Source organism: Temnothorax nylanderi, unplaced genomic scaffold (assembly GCF_030848795.1).
Source record: "Temnothorax nylanderi isolate EJ_2023f unplaced genomic scaffold, tnyl_v1.0 TNYL_tig0029_pilon, whole genome shotgun sequence".
NCBI classification, from domain to species: Eukaryota; Metazoa; Arthropoda; class Insecta; order Hymenoptera; family Formicidae; genus Temnothorax; species Temnothorax nylanderi.
In genome coordinates, this window is record NW_027249091.1 from 1,632,032 (window position 1) to 1,646,599 (window position 14,568).

A 14,568-nucleotide genomic window follows, 5' to 3' on the forward strand; every position below is an offset into this window, starting at 1 on the left:
TACGATATAGCACAAGGACACCTGTTTGCCTCGATCAGCGTGCACGCCGGCAAACGTACCATTTGCAAACGCGTTACGAACAACACACACACACACACACACACACACACGCAATGATGTGATTACGAAGTTTACATCTAGTCCGGCGTGACGTATGAGAAATCCGCTTTATATTTCATTCCATTATTCAATGCAATTACGACAGTTCCTAGAGCGAGAGAGAGAGAGAGAGAGAGAGAGATCTTTAAATTAAAAAAAAGATTTAAATCAACAGACTAGACTCTAACAGCAATTAAAAATAGTTGATATTGTGTAATCAGTTATGTATTCTCCCGATGATTAAGTACATCTCGTTTATAAGAAATATTAATGACTTTAACAATACAAATAAATGAATAAGATAAAGAGAGCCATCCGAGTAACAAATTGTACCATTTTTCTCGCAAGCGTATTCCTTTGCGCGGTGAGATGCTCGTACCGTAACATTTTAACAAAATTACTACCCGGCACGATAGCGCTTTGTATGGAGAACGCCGTCGTATTCATCGCAGAATGGCCTACTTCTTGGCCGCCACGCGCCGTTCAATTTGCACGATTATCTAGCTGCGGCTGATACGCTGAAAAGTCAGTACACGCGCGGGATAGTTTCAATTATGGCAGAGCGTCGACGACAACGACGATGACGACGAAGCAGCATATGCCTCCGCTCGCTCCGTTTTATCTATATCCGCGCCTGTTGCGCCTGACTACCCCTCTCTTTATATTAGCCCTCTCTCCTTTCCACCCTTCGCCGCCCTGTATGCCTTTCACCCGCAATCACCCTCTTTCACCGCCTCTCTTCCGCCTATCCCTCCTTTCTCTCTACGCTATGACGGTTTGATACATCCCTGCGGACCGTGCGGGGAGCGAGGGGAGAGCCCTCGCACCCTTCCACCCAAGCCGACCTTCCACCCTCCGATGCTCTTCCCCCGCATCCCATCACTCCCGATGCCGAGTGGAGTCGTGCGCGCGAGTCAGTTGCTGAGGTAGTGGCGACCATATACCACAGACCAGCAGCAGCAGCAGCAGCAGTAACAAAAGTAGCAGCAACTGGCCAGGTCAGCACTCAACACCCACTTGTCGGCTGACCGACACCGCGGCAACTCGGCACGATCCCTAGCGACTACCTGTGCGATTGTCGAGTGCCACCTGAGGGGAATTAGGAAAGCGGCGCCGGCAGCGTGCACTAATTAGCACGACGGTTAATTGCCGAAGAACACGAACTGCCAAGAGCAACTGGCCGCACGCGTGCGCGCCCCGTGTGGCGAAGTGACCAGCTGCAGCCTGTTGCAAGCGGCGGATTATGACGTGAGTCCACGGTCCTTATTCTTTTCTTCCCCCTCTCCCGTTTTTCGTCGCATCTTTCGTCTACTGAAAGTACTGAACGACCAGGTTCTTCTATACACATAACGTTTAATCATGCTAATATTGATTTTATATTAATTACGAACGTCGCGCTAAGTATATAGTCATGCCAAATATTCCATCCAAATTAACGTAATCTAGAGAATCTTGAGCTTTATTTCCGATGATCTGATGATCTTGAAGAACCTGTGATTTTCCCATCGGTCTCAATAACATTCCAATATTTAAATGTAGATGAACGCTATACGCTGATACGTTGGACATATGGAATATTGGCACTCGTTATTCTTATGGTCCAACAAGCATTGATACGTTATCGATAAACATCCAAAACGTATTTATCTACGCTCTTCATCGATAAACGCCAAACACGCATTTATCTGAATACCGAATCAGCCTTCGATCGATTTTACGCGCGCGGTATGTCTAAAAAAGTTCACAAAATACCGGCATAATTTATCCGCACAACGACGTAATCGAGCGGATTAAATTACTTAATTACGAAGCTTATGACGGGTGGGAAGTTACGAGGAAAGCTGCGGTTGTTTTCGTTATTAATAATAAGCCGGCCTTAATAACGCGCGTTCGGTGCGAGCGGCACACACACACACACACACACACATACACAATGTCGATACGAGCGTCATCGATTGATTGTCGACATCAACATAACGCAATCGCACACAATTTGGCTCTTTTTTTTCACCGGGGGGTGCCGCCTGCCACGCGGCAGACAGTCGCTAAGGAAAATCGAGCGTTCGAAGAAAAGCTTCGTCAACGAACTTCAACATATGTATATGTATATCTCTGTCTTCTTTCTTTTTGCACCACGTGCCGATGCGCTCTTTGGGCTGCATTTTCCAGCGGGCTTTATTCCTTTTTCAACTTTCAACGCGGCACGCGCTCGTGGCGCGGCGCATACACGTCACTGTAATAAGAAAAGTGTAAAAGACTTGGAGAGAGAGAGAGAGAGCTGCGAGGTATCCACCATGAGAGTATCGATTCTGCAAGGCAAATATAGCCACTTTCGTTGAAAGTTCCTTTGTTCTCTTTACCGCAGTGAACCATATGATAGCGCGAGTAACGCGCGATGAACAATGCGGCAGCAGATAGCAAGACGGCGCGGCGAGTTTATTGAATTTTCTGCGGGAAACTTGCATCCCGCAGACTTGCATTTGTGAATGCGTGCATGCATTCTAATCCATATCGTATAGACGAAAAGGCAAGACATTCTAATCCGTATATAGCATGAGAGATCTCGGATCCTCGTTTTCTTTTCAACACAATTAGCGTTTTCAACTTCTATAAATTAGCACACTTTTAAGGAACAAGTGCTCCATACATAAAGCTCTAGTGCTATATTGTTTAAAATATCACGCTTTGAAATGATAATAGCTTTGAAATTACCCAGCAACATAATGAAAGTAATTTGACACACACATATAGCAGATAGATTACGTTCAAACTATACTCAAGTCAAGGATGCTGACGTGTATCTTTGAAATTTATTAATGATAGATGAACAGTTTGTATAGCCTATAATGTAAATGTGAAAAAGTTCGAGCGACATTAAAACCAACTTTATATTCGCCCAAGTTACAGTATCATAAAATAATGCACTATCATAAAATGATTAACGCTGTGGTAAAAGCTGTTTTGAAAGTTTGTACGAATACTATAATATATATGTATATCGAAATATGCCACTATGGGTGGGGCTGAGGAGCAACCATTGATTTATACAACTTTGTAAGTTGTAGAAACAAAGTTCGCAACCTCATTTTTCATGTTACATTCGCGTTACCTTGAGAAATGTGATGCTACGCTTTATTCGCTTCATTCTCACGTATACTTCTCACACGTCGTAACTCGTCTAAAAGCCAATATTATATGTCGAGATGCGTCAACACATGTTGCAACGAGCCATTAAATGAATAAATCGGACAAACTAATAAAAATATAATTTTATATTGCGTAATAAATATCTTGCATATTTTGAAATTTATATTCTTTTATAGAAATATTGAAGAGTAAAAAAAAATAAAACAGCTGGCCTCTTTATGATCGTTCTGACTCTCACTCTCACACACAATCAGTAATTCCTCTTTCTCAAAATGAGAATTTCCGTGAAAATGAGAATTTCCATATAATCATATCAAGCTACTGTTCCACCGAGCGGCTCGTATGAATACCATACATCGTTTCCTTCATTTTACACGTCGAATATGCGACAATTCAAGTAGCTCGCTTGTAAAAGCTATCACCGAGGTGCGATAATATCGCTGCGCGGAAACACATTTCGAAACCACGTTTGTGATAGGCGATACCAGATTTCCTGTGAGACTCGAAGCGCGCATCTCTCGTCGTACATTCCCGTTGTCGTTCCTCGAATACTTCTAATTTCCCGAGTCCCAATAGAGGACACAGGGATTACGTCGTATGCCGAACAGGAAAATAAACGAGAGAACGTGGGCGTTGCGGCATCCCACGCCCGAAGAAAAATCCTTTAGAACTGCCATGGGTATAGCCAGCCGGGAGGGGAGAAAGATAATAATTCACGTCATATATGTCGATATGCTCGCATACGCTGGACGCATTAATATTCGGAAATGACGGAATTAGACGGAATTGCTGAGCTGGGTTGCGTTACAGTACGACTGTGTTAAAATTTTTCTTTAATTTCAAGAAAATCCATAGGGAAGTGATTAAATTTATTTCCGTACGAACTGCGTACAATACTTTTCTTATTAATAAATTAATATATCTACAAGAAACGTGAAAGTATTGTTATAGCCGATAAAGAGGAAAAAATCTGATTTAAAAAATTGTTTTCTGTTTTGCAAACTTTTCTTGTTTTACACCTATTTTTCTTAAATATTTTTATCAAATTCTTTTAACAAGTACAAACTGCGTGTTAAAATAAGAAAATAGATTAAAATTCAATTAAATAATATGTTGAATTTATGTATCAAATATTTTTTACAATTATAATAAAAACATATATACATTATATATTAGCAAATATGTAACTTTTATATTATTGGTAATGTAAAATGTAAATAAAAATACTGGTACGAAATCTACACGTGCAAGTTACTTTTTGTTCTTCATGTGCTCTAGCTCTTATTCGAGATCTAAATTGAGTTTATAGAAGAAACAATTAATCTTACAGCAGAACCCGCTAAGTGCTAGTTCAATTTGCCTCGGGGAAAAACGGTTTTCATGTGGCTTCCGGATGCTGTGGTACTTTTCTACAAACAGTATATTTATCAAATTAAAGGTTAGTGATTTTAATGTTCTCCCCAATTCTACTCAAATTTTTCAACTGTGTGAGTTTTATATCGTCCCCCCTGTAGTGTAGCATTTATCATCAGGCACAAATATTATACCCCAAACTTTATATGTGTAAAACTATTAAATGTGAATAGCGAATATAATTTTTACGAGCAATAAAACAAATAAATAATATTTAAACTTACATATATGATAGATTGTATATGCCATGGTTTATTGTTACAGATAAACTGATTCTACGCGAAAAGAAGGGAGAAAGAAAAACAGGAGAAAAAAGAAGAGCAAACGCTCCGTTGCAGATAAAATAACTCAGCGAAATGGATGAACCAATAACACGAGGCAGATGGGTTTGCCCGAATGATCGGCAATTAGCGTTGCGAGCAAAGTGAGTTTTAACATTAATTAGCAGCTAAACATGACACGAACTAAAACCATTTCACTACGTTTAATAAAGAAACATATAAAAGTATCTCCTTTTGAGAGAGTTTGATGGATTTCAAATATATTACAAAAATAATTACAAATTAAAAACATATTCTGTTACACAAGTGCTTTTTTTTCCTTCAATTAAAATAATGTTTTGAAGTTGGTATATTTGGCATATTTGATTTTTAACGAATATCGTTGAGATTATGAAGCACGTGAAAAAACATTTAGATAAAAATCTTATGATATTTAATGCACTTCAATGTTATGCTTTTTGGTATATCCGTATTCTCATTATTATTTATGCAAATTTCAAAATTTTTGTAGACAAAAAATAAAAAGTACCTTGCTTTAAGAGATCATACATATATATAACAAGTTGTAAATGTCGTGCAATATGCGCACGGCATGTATTCACGTAGTGCCTGACACAACAACTTTTTCAGCATTATATACTACAATATAATTGCATATATACGATAAGGTAACATAAAAAATAAATATTCGAGAATAAATAGTTGCATACATAGTATGCAATATACCTACTACACAATATAAGAACAATTTTTTTGTATATGACAGAATGTATTTTATTAAAAAATATTCGGTATATATGATTTCTTCGAAGAAGAAATGCCGAACTTTTCGACATAATGTTACAAATAATTGAATATGTGCGTGTGAGTTTAAAATCAGTTAAAATTAAAATATACAAAATAAATAAGCATAAATAGATTTTTCTGTTTTTTGCCTTCAGTAAAAATCCAAGCATACCTGAGCATCCATATAATGACTATCTTGTTTTTCTGACCTACATTGAATATTGTAGAAGTGCCATAAAGATAAGTGCTTTTTCCCTTTTTTGGTCTTTTTTTTATAAATATATCCGAATAAAATGTGCTAAAAGTAAATTTTAAAGGTTTACCTTTTCAAGTTTACTTTTACAAGTTTAATATTGTTCGGATATCACTCGATAGGTATTTTCTACACTTCTGCGTAGGAGTGAAATAACGCAAATACGTGATTTTATCTATCCACAAAGTGATGTATCACAAAGCTCTTTTTGAAGAGGATTCTTCAAAACTTAATTTGCCTTTATTTAATTTAAATTTTTTAAATAAGCGATCAAGGTTTTTGAATTAATTTGCTATGCACCTAAATACTTCCAGTTTGTGAAACTTTTAATCTCAATTTAATCATTTGTTATTTATAGATTTAAACTTTCTATGTTAAGGCTACATTTTTGTCACCGCCTTTTAATGCTTTTATACATATAATATCTCTTTAAAAAATTTTTATTTATATTCGACATTATCAATTCTGTAAAATTGGAAGAAATAATTCTGCAAATAATTCTCTTCAAATTCTTAAAAGTAATATTATACACAAATTTATATATATATATAGAAATAAAATAAAAATCAATTACAAATTGTCATCATGTTGCGCAATACGTTGTATATTATGCACGCATGCAATTACGAATATCTATCCTTATTATTATCTTGCAATGTGACATGCAGTGCACAGAGTGTAAATTTATCGCTTTTGCTTTTCAACAAAAAAAAAATGATTCTGCAAAATAATATTTTTATACACTGCTCAAGAAAATTATAGCATAGAACAAATTTTTCCAAAAATTGGCCAATTTTGACTGCCGGTCACTTCGCAAAAAATTATCGTAGACAAATGATTTTTTTTTTTAATTGAAGCTTGAAGTCTCTACTTTAAGAATGTACCTCCATTTTTTGCATGCGATGCACCCCTACCCCTGTGATCCCTGAAATCTGAGGGCATGTTTGGCATACTGAAAATTGCAAAGTTTGACGGAATGCACGGACGTGGAAAAATTTCTTTCGGAGACGCTGTTTGCATCGTCATAAAATTCAAATCTTCCACTTCAATTTAAAGAAAAAGCGAAGTCGCTACGATTTTTTTTCGCAAAGTTACAGCTCTTCCCCCAAAATTACCGTTGTTTTTGGGCTTTTGGACCAAGTACCGGCCGACGGGTTTAATGATTAAAAACCGCACGTGTTTTTCATTGCCCCAACCTGGGGACCCTCTCTAAATATAGAGAGCTAGGCAAGCAATATACTCTCGGTGGGTTGTCATCCCCATCTGACATCCGAGAGGTGGCGATCGAAATCTGACAAAACCGTCTTGGTCGGATTTGAACTCGGTTCTCCGGCTCACTAGACCAGCGCACATCTCTCTGCACCACGATTGCGACTGTTATATGTGGCCGCATGGCCACATCTTCTCCCCACGTCTTTTGACGGTGGCTCGTACTTCCAAAAAATGGAAGTACATTCTTAAAGTAGAGACTTCAAGCTTCAATTTAAAAAAAAATCATTCCTCTACGATAATTGTGACCGGCAGTCAAAATTGGCCACTTTTCGGCAAATTTTTTTCTATGCCATAATTTTTTTGGGCAGTGTATATATATGCATGAATTTGTTGTAAAATGCTTTTCAATCTTTTTGTTTTTATAATTTTTAAATTCACAAAAATAAAAATATGTTATATAAATATGTAAAAATAGAAATATGTAAAAGTAGGAATATGTTGAAAAGAGTATATTATTTTGAACAATCCTATATGAAGAGTTATAAAACGTATTAAATTAAAGCTTTTATCTAAAATATTTGTTTATATAGAATTTTGACATTCTGTTTTTGATATTCTCCCAAAATGAAATATCTGTATCCAGTCCCTGCTTCAACGGATTATTTCAATCCCTATTAAACGAGAAAGCACTTGTAACAAAATAACGAACATTTTGTTTTTCGTCTATTCTACAACTTTCCTAAAGCTCATTTAAATTAGAGAGGATATTTTTTTATTTAATTCCTTGTAAATTTATCTTATAAATAAATTCTATTTTAAGGACGTTCACCGGTTCTTATACTAGAGAAAATCGATTTTCTATAGATTTTCTTGAAACTGTGAATATACATTAATTTAGGTGTGCTTTATGCGTGGTATAAATTTCAGTACCTTTTGCGGTATAAAAATCGAGATACTGAGCCTCAAAATTTCAACTTTTACCAAAATTTAGTAAAAGTACCACGCATAAAGCACACCTAAATTAACGTATATTCACAGTTTCAAGAAAATCTATAGAATTTCGATTTTCTCTAGTATAAGGACCAGTAAACGTTCTTAAAGAATACGTTCATATAGAAACGAAATATCTTTATTACTATTTTTTCGCAAATAAATCGTTAAGTGTTTATGGGTAAAATATACCATAATAAATTGTGCTTAAATCTGGCACACAGATTGCGGACAGGATGGTCTGTGAAAACAGGATCTTTCGAATCCCATAGTTGGGGACAATATCCAAATTCCTGCACGAGCAGTTCCAATCGTTGCGGACAATCTTACTTGCTCAGTGACGATGAACGGCAAGCCATTATCCAGGTAAACCTCACAGTAAAGCAATACATTTTATGATACAATTCAGCCTTCCTTCCGATTTTTCGATTAGTATTTTAATACAAAAATAAAATCAGAATCTCTAGTGAAAACTAACCACATATTATTTTATTTTACAATAGAAATATCATATATTATTTAAAAAAAGATGGTTATATTTATTACTTGTGAGATTAAAACATCACAATATTTGAAGCAACTGGTGATGAAACCATATGACTCATATCCATATTTAACGACTAAAAGTGTAATACGCAATACATTTAATATTCAAGAACGCTCATCCTAAGTTATTTATATATTAGGTACTGAATAATTTCAGAGCTCTTTTCCCTGTAGACAAGAGTATCCCTAACAATATAACCTGCACACTCTACTTGACCCACTTAATTATGCATTGATAAAGATGGAAGGGTTTAAAATTGCATATTTTAAATCCTTCCATCTTTACCGAGAAACTGCATGGTTAAATAGAGTTTCAAACAAATATTGAAATTTATTTATTAAAAAACATTGTCTCAATATATTTAGGTTTTCAGATTACAGACACAGGAAAATGAATTTAAATAAGCTTATTCGTGACAATAAAAATATAATTGACATATTTTACCGTATTTACAGAGAAGAGAAAATTCAAGAATTTAATTACCTATTCTTTTCCCTGTAAACAAAAAGTATCCCTAGCAGTATAACCACATTCTATTTGACCCATCTAATTATGCAACTTATCCTTCCATTGTCTTTACCGAGAAACTATATGGGTGGTTGTAGTTTCCAACAGGGATTGAAAAATTCATTCATTAAAAAATATCATCTCGATAGGTTCTCATATTACGGAAACATAAGTTTAGAGTTTATAATAGAAATATAATCAACGTATTTTATTGCATTTACAAGAGAAAATTCAAGAACTTAATTTAATAATGATACAATGCATTTTTTTAACTTGAATATAAATAAATTGTTAAATTAATAAAATTAAATTAACTTTCAAGTTCTCAAGAAAGTGGGTATTTGTTGCGCAATATCTTCTAATCAACTTTGTCAGAATTAGGTCGATGTCAATCTTTGGTTCCAAGTATAAGATATTTTCACAGGTGATACAAAGAGCCGAGGCTCTGGATCTGTCGGAGCAGGAGCGAGTCGGTAGACTCGTTGAGAGATTAGAGAACATGAAACGAAACGTATGCGTCGTGACATCGACCAGGTCGAACGAAAGACGCGGTTGCGGAAGGCGGTGCTCCGGTGGAGCTCGTTGCGTCTGTTCGTGTGCGCTTTGCGGCGAAAAGTTCGGCGCCGTACTGGGGGCGAGCGCGAATCTCTGCAAAGACTGCCGCAAATATATCTGTCAGAAGTGCGGCATCGAGGCCACTAGACTTATTTCATCGAGAGGAAGCGGCGACGAAAATGACGCAACTACTTCATCGCGCAGCTCGTTACGCGTCGTGAGATTCGCTCAGGAACGAGCAGGCGTTCAAAGAATCGTTCCAAGATCCCATGGTAATGCACAAAAGCAGTTTCTCTGCCGAATTTGCGCCGAGACCAGAGAGATGTGGAAGAAAAGCGGCGCTTGGTTCTTCAAAGGCATGCCAAAATATATTCTACCGGAGAAGAAGGTACGTGGAAGAGTGCAAACATAAAGTTCGAAAGAACACAAAAAAAATTTTCACATCGCTATATTAAGTTCGACAACGCGTTTAAACCATTTAATACAGCACCCGGAAAAGATTGATATTAATTATTTTTCTACCTTTGCGCTAATTAAAAGTTGCTTTCTATAAAAAAAAAGAATATAATTTATTTGGAATAAGAGAAAAAATCTTGCATTCAAATTAAATTCGTAAAATTAAAATTCCACGAATAACTTGCTTTGTAAAAAGCTGAAAAAAGATATAATTAAATCTGCGATGTAATTAAATAACGTCAATTTTTTCTATTATGTCTGGTTGTCTATGTTTTGAAGATATTTCGTTAGGAATTCTACGTTAAAAAATATTATTTTAACTTTTCTTGTCCAAAACAGTTTAAAAATTATATACTAATCTAAATTAAAATGTCTCTACAAATTACTTTATAATATCCTTTAAAACTATATGTTCTGCTTTAAGATGACCAAATCTAGTCTGAAAATAATAGAAACAAATAGAATTGATCTAGATTTAATTTCTATCTACACATCAAATGAAATCAAATCATCGCGTATGCTTCCAATGCAGATACAATCGAGGTATTGAAGCACACTACAATGGCAATCACATTTTTCTAAAGCATGTTTTACACATAACAAAATTGAACATCGACAATCGAGTTTCAACGATCTCCTATTGATTTATATCTCGATATTTAACTATTTCTTTTTCAGTACACTATGCTAACATATTCTGTCCAATTTCTAATTCTCTATCAATACAAATGAATGTAACAAACTTGGTTTCGCTGCCAGTTTTCTTTTTTAAATACATAGCACAAAAGATATTTTTTAAAAAACGCCTACTATTAATGTACACAAGTAGCAAGATCACTGATGAACATTCAATTTCTTTAGATCTCTCTCTTTCTTATATTCTTATTTCTTATATAGTACAAATTTTTACATAGGAGCGGGGATGGTCTCGACCTGGTAACAGGACGTCGACATGGACGATAGGCGGCCCATGCAAGTCCTTGGACTCAACCGACGCTCAGGATTCCTCGTCCGACGACGATGCAACACGACGACTCGCGGTAACCCGCGGTCACTCGCCTACAAATCTGTCAAGCAATCGTGACAGCACTCCTACCAAGTTGACAATTTCGAGTCCTGGAACCAGTATTTCATCGCCGAGAAGTCCTCGAGGAAGGCCGAATGGTCTGTCGCCTTCGGGCTATCGCGAGGACGCCAGCTCCGATAGGCTGGACAAGTCCTGTCTGTCGATCGCGTCTCAATGCAGCCGACTTTCGCCCACCGGCTCAATCAGCACCCCTCGCTCGAGGGCAAGCGGCAAGAGCCCGAACGAACCGCAAGTGGAGCAACGCGTGTCCTTCGAAAATATTTTTGTAGATGACGAGAAGGCTAATGAGGCGGATGACGATGAGGAGGAAGACACCGGGGAGACTCGCAAGGACGCTTCTACATCTCTGGACCGATCGAAGGGCTCTCAGGTACAATCTCTCAGGTAAGGTAAGAACAATGATGTGCGGAGTCGAGGTTCAAACTTACGCGAGGTATCACCGTTCCGTAGACTAAAGGCACCAACGATAGCGACGACGCCGACCACGCCAGTCGAAACGCGGTTCCAGACTATGGGCAAGATTTTCCAAGAGAAGAACGCAGAACGGAACGCGAGCAGGTCCTCGGATCAGGAGAGCTCATCCAGCACTCGCAGCAACAGCCAAGTGAAGATGTCAAGAACCCCGGAATATCCACGAGGTCAATGTCTTAGCAGCAATAAGAAAACTACACAGTTATTGGTCAGAGAATTGTTCGTTATTTAAACACATAAATTAGTGATTAACGTAACTTTTTTTTTACATAAAGCTTTTACTACTAAATCATTAATTTTTTATCTTGTCTTAAATAAAATGTTATATGATCTCATGAAAAAAGACCACTCTGGTCTTAACATATATAACATTTCTTGTTAAACATTGAAATTTAAATAAGAATCTACAGACATAAATATAATTTTAAAATAATAATTATGAATAATTAAAAAGGCATTTTGTGTAAATTAATTTCATACTTAAAATCAAAGATGTTCTTATTTAGCAAGGTATCGTTAGAACTTGAGACATTAAAAATGATAAGATCCAAAATTTTAGTGAGAAAAAGACTAAGGACATAACTTGTACAGCAATAGAAAATCAATAATCGTATGTATTAGTTTAATCTAATTTGAAGAAAATTAAACATATTAAAACCGAAATTTTGAAACGGGACGAAACAGAAACGGGACAAGATTATGGAAATCTCGAAGTCTCCTTGCGATACGACCCGGCAGATCAGTGCCTCCAGTGCAAGGTGGAACGTGCACGTCGTCTAAGGCCCATGGATATCCAAGGCCTCGCCGACCCTTTTTGCAAGCTGAACATACTGCCCGTCGGGAAGGCATCGACGAGCAGACGACTGCGAACGAAGACAGTGCACAAGACGCGCGATCCCGAGTTCAACGAGACGGTGAACTTTTACGGAACGACAGAAACCGACGTAAAGATCAATATTATAACGCATAGATGTCAATCCGTTTGCGATAATAAGTACATGTTAGAATTTTCTCATACTAGATCTCGACCGGCAGGGCGTTGCATATCCTAATCATCCAGGACGATTCCTCGGGCCAGGATTTCCTGGGAGAGGCGAGATTTCCCCTACAAGAATTGCTACCATATCAAACAAAGCATTACAAAGTTTCTCTGCAAGCTCATTATCCAGTATGTTATATACAAAATTATCTCATATGTATATATTGTATATATATATATTATATATAATTAAACCTGTCAAATTTAATCTAACTATTTAAATTATTCGTAATAAAACTTTTATATTCAGTATGAGACGAGCACAGCGAACGAAGGCAAGCTGGTAACTCTTTCTTCATTTAAGACAAACATTAATTATTCACAGAATAAGTTTGTGTAATTTGTACGACAAAATATATAATAAAATATAGGAAATGAACATTTCTTATCGACGTGTGTACAGTGTCGATTATTTTGATGCAGGTGGACAACGAAGAGGAAACCTGGGGCATGTGTTCAAGCGGTCGCGGACAGATCCAGCTAAGCCTGAGCTATTGCACGCGTCGACGTGCGCTATTAGTCACGGTACATTGTGCCACGAATCTCCTGCCCATGGACAGCAACGGGTTTTCTGACCCATTCGTCAAACTGGCACTCGTCGAGGATGCGACCGACAATCATCGGCAGCAACGGTTCCTAGATTACTCGGCCGCTCGCGTTACTGCCAAAAAGGGGAAGAAGACGGCCGGCCGCGGCTCGCAGAGCACGAGCATCAAGCGGAAGACGCTGAATCCAAAGTGGAACGAAGAGTTCGTTTTCGCGACTCGCTTGACGGAGCTGATGAAGCTGACGCTATGCCTGTCCGTGTGGGACAAGGACTTCGGCAAGAGTAACGATTATCTGGGTACTGCGAACTATCATTAATCACGTTATTCCACATCCCTTTTTCTTCTAACAATAAGTTCTGAGCATATGTTAAAAGTTTACGGTCTTAAAAAACAGAATTCAAGATCTCGTATCCCACTTGAACGAAATAAATTAGCTATGACATAACAGCAAAATTTAATTAATATATATGTATATTATATATTTTTTATAATCATAATTAGAAATTAAGATTTAAAAATATCACAAGACTCGTCGTCATTAATATTAAATTTCTGTCTTTTCTATCATTTTATATGACTGGTTTGCCTGAAGATATAGACATTACTTATCATTTATCTTTAAAAAAAAATTACGTTATCTTCCCTATTTCAAGTAAATAAAAAACAGCGGTTTTCCTCCATTATCATAGCTATGATTACTGACCCAGAATTAAAATTCCAAAGTTATCGGTTCCTATAATTAAAGTTTAAATACCTATTATCCGATCTGTATAAAATACTTATATTTTATCGTACATTTTGACAATTTACAGGCGGCCTCATGTTAGGTTGCGGTAGTAAAGGGGCGCGTTTGCGACACTGGCTAGACGCAATCAAGTTCCCGGATCATCGACATTTGGCGTGGCACAATCTGGCGGAGATGGAAGTACCCATGGAATGATAGTTCTGTTTCGGTGATCGGAAAGCAGGTCAAGATTAAATACACGAAGTATGCGGGCTTTATCGACATACGTACATAACGTGTTGTATACGTTTACACGGATATACGCGCACGCATATGCTACAGTATATTTGGCGCGCGTGTTATCAATCTGTGCGTGATTTATCGTTGCTCAAAAATTAAGTATTATAAAGCGTTAAGAGGTTGATACGAAAATAAAGCAGTTGAAAACAGAGT

General features: G+C 37.0%; 1 protein-coding gene across 3 annotated transcripts; it reads left to right on the forward strand.

Annotated features, from left to right (window-relative positions):
- The first annotated feature begins 1,009 nt into the window (after positions 1–1,009).
- LOC139770432 (rabphilin-3A) lies at positions 1,010–14,567 on the forward strand. 3 transcript variants are annotated; one of them, XM_071702369.1, is made up of 11 exons: positions 1,012–1,347; positions 4,577–4,684; positions 4,924–5,083; positions 8,406–8,547; positions 9,660–10,178; positions 11,161–11,717; positions 11,784–11,971; positions 12,489–12,748; positions 12,826–12,972; positions 13,267–13,687; positions 14,204–14,567. In XM_071702369.1, exons 3-11 carry the CDS (start codon positions 5,016–5,018, stop codon positions 14,329–14,331), a joined length of 2,430 nt encoding a protein of 809 aa, XP_071558470.1. In that variant the 5' UTR covers positions 1,012–1,347; positions 4,577–4,684; positions 4,924–5,015; the 3' UTR covers positions 14,332–14,567. The 3 variants fall into 3 exon arrangements, with proteins under 3 accessions (XP_071558472.1, XP_071558470.1, XP_071558471.1); XM_071702370.1 differs by having other exon boundaries at positions 4,580–4,684; XM_071702371.1 differs by lacking the exon at positions 14,204–14,567 and having other exon boundaries at positions 1,010–1,347; positions 11,161–11,703; positions 13,267–13,562.
- Position 14,568: the final 1 nt, after the last annotated feature.